Genomic DNA, 12,704 nt, shown 5'->3' on the forward strand with positions numbered 1-12,704 from the left:
TATAGGATGAGATGGATCATGGGCTTGCCATTTCTTTCAAGTTATCTTTCTTAGAAACAATGCCTCCAAGCAAACATAAGAAATAGCCCTGAGGCAGGAAATCCATGGGCGGTGACAACTTCGTCACCAAGTGATGACTGTGGGTTAGGGTCTAGGCTGTAACTGGTATTTTTTGGTTTCTGATATTTGGTTAGTATCTACAATCAGCTGTATGCCCTGTAAATGATTATACAGTCAATTCTTAATCATTCTAAGCACTGTTTGCTTTATTTTAGCCCTTCACATTGGTTCCTTCTTTGGACTATATCATAGCTCACTAGTATAGAGCAGAGAAAAAAAGAAAGCAAAGAGTTCAAGTTAATGACTTTTGCTGTTTGAGGAAGGCTAAGATGATACCTGGATTATCCCGATACGAATTAACCAGTGCATCTCATTGCCAAGGGTGGTCAAGAATTGACTGCAGAGTTTAAAACAACAAAAACAGAAACATTTATGGAGCCAGGAGAACCACATCTGCATCCAACATTGTCCACTAAACTGGAAGGATTCAGAGTGATTGCGAAGCCATTATAATGTCACACCCTGACATTATAAGAGTTTGAGTCTGATGCATATTCAACGCCAGTACCCTACCAAACAAGATGCACAAACTTAAAGTTAAGGCTTGGGAGAAAGAAGAGAGGCGAGCTTACCTGGATCTTTCTGTTCTCCTAGTTTGTCTAGAATGTTGAAGGAGATGTCGAGGTACTCTCTCTGGATAGCACTGACGGCAATCTTCCTCTGCTTCCTCTGCCTGGGAACAATCTGAATCTTAAATTCGGATTCCTCAGCTCCATCCTCTTCCACCTTCCTTTCAGGATTCTGTTCTGTATCAGATTCTGCACTGGTATCAGGCTTCTCACTTTCTGTGGGGTTCTCTGCATCTTCGGGAACTTTGAGGAGGACGGTTTTTGCCCCTGAACTTGGCATCAGCTCCCCAGGCTTCTCCCCTTCAGTGCCCGGGTCAGGGTGATCATCCAGCGACATCGCAGGGAGAGCAAACGACTTCTGAAGGAGGTCTCGTTTTTGCTTCAGCGTTAGTGGGCTACCACAGGAGAACTCCGGCAGCTCCTCTGGCTTTGAGGATCCTTCGGCGTCCATAGGGTCTTCCAGAGTGATGAGGGCAGGGTCCGTGTTCCCTGCTGACTGATTATTTCCTGAGTCCTTAGAAGAAAAGTCTTTGGAACAATCCTCCACACTTACTTGCACAAGCGGAGTTGTGCTCAGGCTGAGGACAGAGGGATGGCTGGGGATGGCAGGACAGGAGGCAGCATTTTTACCGGAGGAGCCGTCATTGCCTTGGTTCATCGTCTCCTCTTCTTCATCACTCTCCACTATTCTGAGAGGGGGAAGAGGCTCAAATACAAGAGAGTCACTGTCGGAGGTTGAGAGTATAGAGTGTTTTTCAGGCCCCGATGTTGAATCTGAGGACAGATCTATCAGATCTAAATCCTCTTTAGGAGCAGGCTTTACTGGCGAGTCAACTTTCACCTCAAACGTCTCCATACAGTTTAACCTAACCTCTGGTATGACAGGCCTTCGAGCATCTGGAAACCCTTCCAGAGCTGGGTTCTCGGGGATTTCACTATTGTCAGGCCTCGTAGCAGAGTTCTGTCTAGAACGTCCAGGGTCGTTTGGTCTTTGTGTGACATACGCAGCGTGGGTCAGAGGCTTCTCTATGTCACACCGATCTATGCACGACTTCCTACGATGTTCGTCTAATGTAAACAAAAGCGAGTCTGCATTCCCTATATCAAGAGATTTTTGTTTGAAAGAGCGCAGCTTTTTTTTCGGAATGCTTTCTTCTCTCACACAGTGGAGAAGGCTGTCTTGTAATGCACCCGTCTCTCTATATTCAGCCAGTTCTATTTCACCTGATCAAAACAGAAAAAGCTAGTACTATTTTACTTGGAGATTTCACCATTTTTTCCCCTCATCCTTGGGCATACAATTGGCATAAATCATCATCACAATCCCAGCTCCACCAGGAGGGAAAACGAATTTTCTGGCCAAGTTTTTGTAAGGTTCGTTCTAATTTCAAAAACTGGAAAATTTAGGAATGAAAGACACCAAAATGGCAGTTTAAGATCTGATTTCCAAAATCGGACTTCGGGATAATTCCTCAGCTCTGTTCATTTGTGCATAGAAGAGGGGATCATTTTTTGGCTGAGGTAGATCTAGGAAACTATATTCAAATCGTGTGGAAGAGAAGCAAACATTTTGCAACAAATCAAATCAAGCAATGGCCCTCAAAGACGATCATGACATTAATGATGTATCTGTCAATTCACGTATATATATAACTGTGTATATATATATACTGTTTGTGCATACATATGTATAAATCAACGGTATTAAAATGTGTAGTAACATAATAAAATTAAGATTTCACCCCAAACAAACGGTAGAGTACAACATTTCTGCATAAAATTACTAAGAGAAAAAATTCATACTTCTCTGAACATTCATCTCAACCGGCTGATATTTCACCATTTTGCTGCCGCCTATTCTTTTCAATCTTGCAAAAAAAGTTTGAGACTCTTTATTGCAGGGTCCAGTAGGTGTATCATGAATATCAGATTCATCAAAAACACTATCTTCTTCTAATTGGGGAGAGAAAGTCAAAATTACACTTAAGAGGTTATTCTCTCTTAGGCTGTGTCTACACAAGCATTTCAATGAAAGCATTACGGAAAAAAGTCTGGGGTAGTTTCTGCACCAGCCCAAGTCTAGCCATGGGTTGGTATTTCATCCAGGCATCAAATTATCTATCTATTGGACAGAGGAAGCTGTTACAAGATTGCCCATCACTTTTCACATGACAATTGGCAGCATTTTTAAAGAGGCTTCTTGGGAGTCCAACAGTGCCTTTTTGGGAAACTTTTCCAGTGTGCTTAACACCAGATGACACACAGATGTCAGCTACTTTTTCCAGGAGCCTGTGACACTGCTTGGACTTGCCTGTGTTGCGTGGATTTTCAGGCTGATTTGGGGAAAGGAAATTAAACAAAATGAGTGGATCTTGGCCTTTCCAAAAAAGAAAAAAAATATCTGCCTTTCTGGGATTTGGTAACTGGCATAGACACAGCCTAACAGTACATGCACCTTATACGGTGTGAATGCAAAATACTGTACTCTACATTTGATAATGAGACACGCAACACACAGAAAAAGCTTAGAAAAGCCACTTGTCATCTCAAAAGCTCCACGAATGATTATGGACTGAAAGAGTAAACAAAGGAAAAAGAAAACAGAAAATAACATTTCCTCCTATTAAAGTAAGACTCTTCTCTGAGGAGTTTACCACGTGTAACTATTATGGATCTCATGAATCCCAGAAAGAATCTTTGACACTTACGATCCCTAATCTTACATAAACAAATTGGTCACTTTGAATGCCTATTGAACTTGTTTCTACGTCCTCCCTTCTATACCCATGTGGCCATTTTTAAATCCAAGATAAACCCCAAAATATGTTAATGAGGAAAGAATTGATATGTTGCAACCCACAAAGTTTACTTAACCAATTTTCTTCTTTCATTCTTTTGAAAGGCGAAAGCCACATACAAAGTGGCAACAGAAAAGGTTACTAAAATGCATTTAATAGCACCATAAATGGAGTTAACCTATTATTCAAGTTGAATATCACTGAACTAATAATGTTTGGCCTGTATGTACATCTACGTATATGACAGATGAGGTTCAGGTGTGATTATGACTATTCAAGGTTTTTTTTTAGCATAAGGGCATTATATGCATCAAGTTTTAAGGACTCATCCTGTTCTAAGGCACAAAATTCTACAAGTAAATGAAACCTGAAGCAGTAAATTTTAGATGAAATAACCACACTAAACTTTTTAATTAAATAAAAATAAATGTTAACAATCAAAATGAATTTGTTTTTAAACCCAGTGAACATCCACAAAGATGGGAACGCCTATCAAATTCACATGTTTCCGGGAAAATGCAACACAATAATCTGTTTTACTTCTCTATTTCCTTTTTGGAAAAATATCCTTTGAAAAATGCAGTTTTTCCAACCAATAGTTACGTGATTTGCATTACACAACTTTGATTTTCAAAACGCATCGAACAATCAATACTGAAAGACCACAAGATGGCGCCTCCCATCCAGAAAGGTTCATCAGGGTTTGGCCCAAACACTAAGCCCACAGTGAAAACATCCATAGCTTAACAGATCTCCCCAATTTCCCGGAGACCAAACCCTAAACTGGTAGACAAGATATTCTTCAGGAAGGATCTGAATGGTACCAGAACTTAAAGAACCTAGTTCTCGAGTTCCATCTGTAGCCAAACTAGATTTCTGGAACATTCAGCAATAACAAACAGTGGAACACTGGCTACAATTTACACTTTTGAGATATCTCCAGAGCAGTCCTACCAAAAGAGACTCTACTAACCTCACAATGGGTCATTGGACACTTGGTTTTCTCCAAAGACTAGATTAAATGATGTCAATTTAAAATCTAGTCAGCCATGACTTCCACCAAAAACTAAAAATATACACCCTGGTTCTTTATGTCTCACCTGAAAACAGGCTGCAATTTTACTCTAGCTAAAGTTGCATTCTACTGCCTCCTTTTAGAAAAAGGTAGCAATAGAAAAAAGTGTTTATAGTGGAGATAACTTACACCTATGCAGCAAAAATGTTTCATTTCCCTTGCTTTGAATCACTTTGTATTGAATTAAAAGGCTAGGAAAAAGCACTTCAGCAAACTTAGACTCCATTGAAACTGTATGAGCACAAAGGTCAGGGGCAAACTAGAGACCTACAAAGAAAATAGCTCCACTGTGTGCCAACCAAGACTTACTTTATAGCCCAAAAACGAGACACTTCTAACATAAGAAAAGGCTTATGAAGGCTCCTGAATCAAATAGCAGAAAATATTTTACAAAATATTATTTCTTACGATATAGACTTTAGAAGCATATCAATTATTCCTCTCGAATGCTCAATTTTAAAGTTAAAGCAGCAACATTCATGGGAGGCTGGAAAATTAAGAAAGCGATTTTCTTTTTACTCCAGAATGGTATCTGGGAACACTCCTGTATCTAATAAGAAAACATTGTCCAGAAATCTATTATGTATTGAAGCTAGGTTTGGGATGCAATTTAGATATGTACCTTTTTCTTTTTCGCTGTATCTGCTTATGTTACTGTTGTCACTGTACAAAGGTCCTGCCGTGGCATGGGGCTTGCAGCTATGATACTGCGCATTGAGTGTATTGACTGTTATGTGAATCAGATGCAGCAGGATCTTGCTGATATCACAGTCTCGGTATGGATACTGCCCAATGAAATGAGGGAGAAAAAGATAAATGGTTATTTTAAAGGGTAAGTTTTTCCACCTGATCTTGCCAGATACTGTTTGCAGTATCTCTTGGGGATAAATATATATATATGAGAGAGAGAGAGAGAGAAGTAGAAAGAGATTCTGCTCATGGCCTTATTTATTTGTTTAGTTAGAGACAGGGTCTCATTCTGTCGCCCAGGTTGGAGTGCAGTGGTGTGATCATAGCTCACTGCAGCCTCAACCTACCAGGCTCAGGTGATCCTCCCACCTCAGCCTCCCAAGTAGGTGGGACCAGGCATATGCAATCATGCTTGGCTAATTTTTTGCTGAGACAGGATTTCACCATGTTGTTCAGGCTGGGCTCAAACTCCTATACTCAGGCAACCCACCCACCTCAGCCTCCCATAAGTGCTGGGATTACAGGAGTGAGCCATCACGCCCTCCTCCATGGCCTTATTTTTACAAGGGACTATATTCCTTCTTCACCAAATCACTGACAGCAATGTAAATATGAACATGTCAGTTCATAGTTACAGTTCTTTTCAAGAAAATTATCTGGCAGAAACATTTAGCGGGTGAATACAATTTCAGATACCTTCTTTGTTTTCTGAAATAATAATTAATACTTAGATAAAATATGAGACTGAGTATAAACACTATAAACAGAGGTTCTTGATCAATAGCCTACCATTTATCATTCTTTGTTTTAAACATTTTTAGAGCACGTATCCACAGGGCCTCCCATTTCTATTTTCATTTCAATAGCTCTTTGGTTCTTAACAGTAATTGCATATCCTGATCTTCCTTCCGAAGGTCAAACTTTTATTCTACAAAATTTTCAACTAAAGACTCAGGTCTTCTCCTTATGCTCTCTAAGAGAACCATTGCATCTAAAACAGCAGTGACCACCCAGCTCACCTTGTAAAGGATGACAAGCAAGGCCTTCAACCACATCTGCCGGATGTGAGGCTTTAGGGACCAGAGGGAGCAACGAGGTGGCTGTTGGAAATAATGCCGGAGTTGAGGACAAGAGCAGTATTTGAGCACCTGAACCACTAAGGGGAGAAGGTGTTTTCCCAAGTTAATGTTATAGTCCATAACCTGAAATAGAAAAAATATTAATAACTGATGGAAAACTACAAAGAACACTCAGAAGGCAAAAGGAAAAATGTGAGCCATCCCAGTGGTTAAAATTTTTAACAGGCAAAGTATTTAACAGGCATCCCACAAAATATTAAAAGTAATGGCTAGTACGCAAGAAGGAGGAAAAGTCCAACCTCACAAAAAATTTTTGAAACTTGTAAATGAAAATAGTTTTAATCTAATTAATTATTTATTTCAGTACCTATTGAAAATAAAATTTTATCCATTCAACTATTAACCAGAGTTAAACTAGACAATGAAGAAACCTAATATTGGTAACCACCTGCAGAAATGGGAATTCCTGGACAACTGGCAATACTTGGTTCAATCTTTGAACCAAGTATTATACCAACCAAACTTGGTACAATCTTTCAGGAGAGCAATTTAGCAATATGCATTCAGGAATAAGAAAAAGCACATGCCAGGTGCAGTGACTCATGCCTGCAATCCCAGCACTTTGGAAGGCTGAGGCAGACAGATTGCTTGAGCCCAAGAGTATGAGACCAGCTCAGGCAACATGGCTAAACCCTGTCTCTACCAAAAATACAGTAAGTTAATTCGGTGTGGTAGCACACACCTATACTCCTAGCTACTCGGGAGGCTGAGCTGGGAGGATCCTCTGAGCCTGGGATGTCGAGGCTGCAGTGAGCCATGATCATACCACTGCACTCCAGCCTGGGCTACCAGAGTGAAACCCTGTCTCAAAAAAAAAAAAAAAAAAAAAAAGGAAAAAAAGAAAGAAAGAAGAAAGAAAAAGCACATACCCCCAATACAACCATTAAATATATCCCAAAGAAATAATCAGACAAGTGTTCCAAAATGTATATATAAAGAAATTCAACATGGCCTTGTTTATAGTCACCCCAAACTGAAATCAACCTCCATATTCAATAATATGGGATTAGACAAATAAAATACTGTTTGTGTAACTACAGAATACTATGTAACCATTACACAGAATATGACACAAATTTATTTACATGATATAAACTTCATAATAAATTTTAGGTTTAAAAAGGTTGCACCAAAATCTCAGAAATCACCACTAAAGAACTTAACCATGTAAGCAGACACCACCTGTTTGCCAAAAACCCATTGAAACAAAAAAATTGTTTAAAGGTGGCACATATATCAGTATGTATAATATGAACCTATTATTGTAAAAATGTGTGGACATACATATGTGAGTATGAACTTTATGTATGTATATAAATGGTGGGAGCAATATATACCAAAATATTAGGAAGTTATTTTTGACACAGGTTTTCTGGAGTTATATAAACCCCATATAAAAATTTAATTTTTAATATTTAGCTTATGTATATATATATACATACACATATATATATATATATATATATATTTTTTTTTTTTTTTTTTTTTTTTGAGATGGAGTCTCACTCTGTCACCCAGGCTGGAGTTTAGTGGTGCAATCTTGGCTCACTGCAACCTCTGTCTCCCAGGTTCCAGCGATTCTCCTGCCTCGGCCTCCCCAGCAGCTGGGACTACAGGCGCACGTCACCACGCCTGGCTAATTTTTGTATTTTTAGTACAGATAGGGTTTCACCATATTGGCCAGGCTGGTTTTGAACTCCTGACTGCATGATCTGCCCACCTCGGCCTCCCAAAGTGCTGGGATTATAGGCATGAGCCACCATGCCTGGCCTTGATTTTAGCTTTTATTTCTAAAGTCAATATGCATAATGTGGATTTAGAGGGTGAGGGGAAGAGGGAGGGAGGGTTTGGTATCTGAAACAGTGACAGCTGAGAAAAAGCGGTGATCCACCCAGTTATCAGCATCAGCACAGGATGGCTGCTTATCTTTGTTCATTACATTACAATCTATTTCAGCTGACAATAACAGCTATCATCTATCGAGTTCCTACCATGAGACAGGCTTCGAATCAAGGTGCTTTGCAATAGGTTTTCTCTAATCTATCAAAAAAGGAAATCTGTGTTACCAATAAGCAAGCAAGCAGAGAGTGCCTAAGCCCTAGCAGCTAATAACAGAGGCGGAGCTGAAATTCATATCTGCATCTCTCTAGTCCCAAGTCCTGTATTTTTACAGATTGGTGCAGCTGTTCTGGAGAGTGAGATTTGTAGCACTGACCAAATTAGGCATACATTTACCCCACGACCCAGCAATTCTTCTGGATCCATCTCCCTAAGGAATTCTCACATTGGCTGATAAGGTGTGTACACATAGATGCCTATTACTGAACTGTTTGGGGTAGTGAGGCATTGGGAGCAATATGAGTCCATTACTAGGGGAATGGATGAGTAAAGTATGGTGTCTGTCCACCATGGCATGCAATACAACAGTTAGAAGTAGCAGACACACATGGAAAAGCCAGTGATGATGGTGTGGCAAAAAGTTAAGTTGTATGATAAATTCAGCTCTCTCCACCTGAAACCAAAAAAGGAAAAGTTTAAAAACACACACACACAACCACAGAAACACAAACAAAAAAGGCCGGGTGCGGTGGCTCATGCCTGTAATCCCAGCACTTTGAGAGGCCGAGGTGGGCGGATCATTTGTGGCTGGGAGTTCAAGATCAGCCTGACTAACACGGGGAAACCTCATCTCTATTAAAAATACAAAAAAATGAGCCGGACGCAGTGGCAGGCGCCTGTAGTCCCAGCTACTTGGGAAGCTGAGGCAGGAGAATGGCGTGAACCTGGGAGGCGGAGCTTGCAATGAGCCGAGATCGTGCCACTGCACTCCAATCTGGCAACAGAGCGAGACTCCGTCTCAAAAACATAAATAAATAAATAAATAAAACCACACTAACAAAAAATAATCCTATACTCTCTTATTGTTTAATGGATACAGAGTTTCAGTTTAGGATGATAAAAACGTCTGAGGATGGACAGTGGTGATGGTTACACAACATAAAAGTGCGCAATGCCACTGAACTATACACTTAAAACTGTTAAAATGGCAAATTGTAGGTATATTTTACAAAACAAAAAAATCTCCCACACTCCCTTGATGATACCAGGCTACCAATTCTTTTTTTTTTTTTTTTACTGTGAAAGAAAATGTTTAATAAAATGGCCATTTTAATAGAGAAATGTAAATTTGAGTGTGTAAAAGCAAATGGAAAATAGCTGAAACACACAGAGAAAACAAGCCTTTCCATGGCTCCAACTTTAGCTGTTTTACACTAAACAAAATATTGGAACATGTGAATATTAGAAACTCCTTCTAACTAGAAAGATTTCTTCAGTAACATACAACTGAAATTAATATAAACTAAAATTATAATTTTTAAAATAGAATTAACCAAATTTAAGTATTTTTAGTTAGCAATTGTAAAAAAAAATAAGCACAGTGATCTAGAAACCAAATATACTGGCTGGGCGCGGTGGCTCACACCTGTAATCGCAGCTCTTTGGGAGGCCAAGGCAGGCAGATCACAAGGTCAGGAGATCAAGACGATCCCGACTAACACGGTGAAACCCCGTCTCTACTAAAAATACAAAAAAATAGCCGGGCGTGGTGGCGGGCGCCTGTAGTCCCAGCTACTTGGGAGGCTGAGCCAGAAGAATGGCATGAACCTGGGAAGCAGAGCTTGCAGTGAGCCAAGATCACGCCACTGCACTCCAGCCTGGGCAACAGAGCAAGACGCGGTCTCAAAAAAAAGAAAAGAAACCAAATATACTAAAATGATTATGTAACTATCATATGAAGGTACAGACATTCTTCATATGCTACAAGGTTAGTATCTCTCTCTCTCTCTCTCTCTCTCTCTCTCTCTCTCACACACACACACACACAGTCTCTCTCTCTCATTCTCTCTCTCACTATTCCTCAGTCAGGCTACCAATTCTTACTAATCTTCACATTCCCCTCCACATACTCCTGCATAACACCGAGCAATTTGTACAAACCTTTATGCTGAACCAGTGTTGGCTACGTGGTACGTAATGCCTTGCTTCTACTAAAAGTATAAGGGTGTGACTTCTGAAAGCTGTTATTACACTCACTTGGGCAATTCCTGCAATGAATGCATTGAAGCAAGTTGACAGGCGCATTTTTTGAGGTGCAATCATGAAGCAACCTTCCTGCTGGTCATAGCCGAGTAAGACGTACAGGTGTCGCTTGACCGTGTTGAAGGCCTTTGCACTGCTGATGTCTGACTCGGCGCTGCTCTCGTCCTTGGCCATGAACTTCATGAGCACTGTGATCAGCTGGTGAACTGTCTGGTGGTCGATCCCAGCGTCTTCTGGGAGCAGGTCCTTGATGGTGTTGTCATTCTCGGGAGACTGTTGTCCTGTCAGTAGAAGAAAGGCTGTGAGTGGGTGGCTCTTTCACAGGTGAAGTGACACTAAAATCTCTTATATTGAAAAAGCACCCTTGTTTCTGCTTCTACAAAACTTTCTGCTCCAGACAGAATTTAAGAAACTTAAAGGCACAATATGGCCTTGTAGGCAGAGCCCTAGTCCGGGGGTGAAAGTTACTGTATTCATCAACAACCAAGTAATCTGGGAGAATTAAGGGAATGGCAATAAAAATAGGGTGCTATGAAGCAATGTTATCCTGAAACAGCAAGACAAATGCCTAAATACATTTTGCATTTAGCAAATTTTTTAATACGTTGGCAAAGTTTTATCCTCAGTGATAAAGGAAGTTTCCCTTCCAGCTTTGTAAAATAAGCATGTAAGAATAACCACAAAACACTATAGTCTAAAATCCACTGAGGACAAAACCACTGGGTTATTCTGTTTAAATTATTATCTCAATTCAGTTATGTTCATGAATCAGCTAGTGCAAAAAAAAAAAAAATCTTTTCCAAACCCTGAGATATTAGCAGTAGGTTCTCTTTAAATGAAATAGGCAAAATTATAAATAGCAAATTATAAGCCCTGTTGTATGTCATGAGAAACATATAAGGAAGGGAGAGGACACAAACAGAAAGAGAGCAAAGCATGAACTTTTAAAAACAGAAAAACACCACATGAAGGTGTGCGGAAAGTTCACATGGAAAGAAAAAATACCTTAGCCCTTGGCTTCCTCTTCACCTAGTAAATAATGGCATCTGAGCAGCTCCCTGACATTGACTTTCTCTGTTATTTTTCAAAGTCAGAAATTACCTGTCTCCCTTTGTTCTTCTGCCCCTTCTTATCAGGTTTGGTTTAGGACTTTGGGAGAAGGAAGACTGATATTTGCTCTTCTATATTTATGGTTTGGGGATTATTCAAAATACTCTTGTCCTTTTTTTTTTTATAGCAACATTAGAATTTCTAAATTGAAAACAAAGGTTTTGTCTGGTGGGTTAGATCAGCACACTGGCATTCTCATCTCTCATCCTGCAAGGAAACGTTCTACTAAACAATGACAAGCTTTGGTTACAAACCATTATAAACCAAGCCTTGGTTACACCCATTATAATTATGGTGTAAAGGATGCAACAAAGAGTTAGGTAGTAACTTATACCTATTAACTCCTCAGTTAATTTGGCAAAATCTCAGCCTTTCAGGACACAGCCAAGAGAAGCGAGGCATCAGAAATGTTTCTGGGAATTGCAGAAATTTGCTGTCTCAAGCCCAAATACTTTTTCTCTGGGATAGTAGCATGAAGGTCAAATTCAGAATTTACCAGTTTAGACCTGCACATAAAGTAACAAGCTTGGTTGTCGAGTTTCCCAGAGAATCAGATGAATGTTGGTCTGTTCAAAAGTGAACTGCTGAGAAGGGATAGTTGACAGTAAGTGAAGAGGTAGCAGAGGCAGCTTAGTGTAAGAGCCTCTAATACAGAGAAAACCATCTGACACACGTCAGTATGATTCCGGGACACTCACACTTTTCTGTCTCATAGAATCTGTGCATGAAGGAATGAATATGTATCATGCACTCTAGAGAAACTTTTTATCAAAAATTATTCAAATAAAACCTAAGAATTTGTTTATTACAGTGTTTCACATGCAGGGTGATCAATAAATTGTTAATATTATAATTACTTATAAGGCATGCATCAGGAAAAAAATCAATTTATGTGGAACACGCTATTTCAATGAGAGGCTGGAAATGTAAAGCATCATAGCATGTGGTTAAATTAAATGTTTGTAATACAGGATTTGACCAAATACAATACCTATGTAAATCCTTGTAAGGCAAAAGAGAAAAAGTTTACAGGGCTATTTTTTCAGCATTGAAAAACAGTTTACCGAGGCTGGGCATCGTGGCTCACACCTGTAATCCCAGC

General features: G+C 39.6%; 1 protein-coding gene across 2 annotated transcripts in view; it reads right to left on the reverse strand.

Annotated features, from left to right (window-relative positions):
- Nucleotides 1–12,704, reverse strand: part of UNC79 (unc-79 homolog (C. elegans)) — a 357,370-nt gene that overhangs the window by 84,867 nt on the left and 259,799 nt on the right. The window contains exons 28-32 of one of the 2 annotated variants that reach the window (XM_011951564.1): nt 10,487–10,773; nt 6,272–6,454; nt 5,185–5,347; nt 2,493–2,642; nt 693–1,913 (exon numbers count right to left, since the gene is read on the reverse strand). In XM_011951564.1, the coding sequence (XP_011806954.1) occupies nt 693–1,913; nt 2,493–2,642; nt 5,185–5,347; nt 6,272–6,454; nt 10,487–10,773 (2,004 nt within the window). The remainder of the gene's footprint in view (nt 1–692; nt 1,914–2,492; nt 2,643–5,184; nt 5,348–6,271; nt 6,455–10,486; nt 10,774–12,704) is intronic. The other variant, XM_011951565.1, reaches the window with a different exon arrangement.

Source organism: Colobus angolensis, unplaced genomic scaffold, assembly GCF_000951035.1.
Source record: "Colobus angolensis palliatus isolate OR3802 unplaced genomic scaffold, Cang.pa_1.0 Scaffold32, whole genome shotgun sequence".
Taxonomy (NCBI): Eukaryota; Metazoa; Chordata; class Mammalia; order Primates; family Cercopithecidae; genus Colobus; species Colobus angolensis.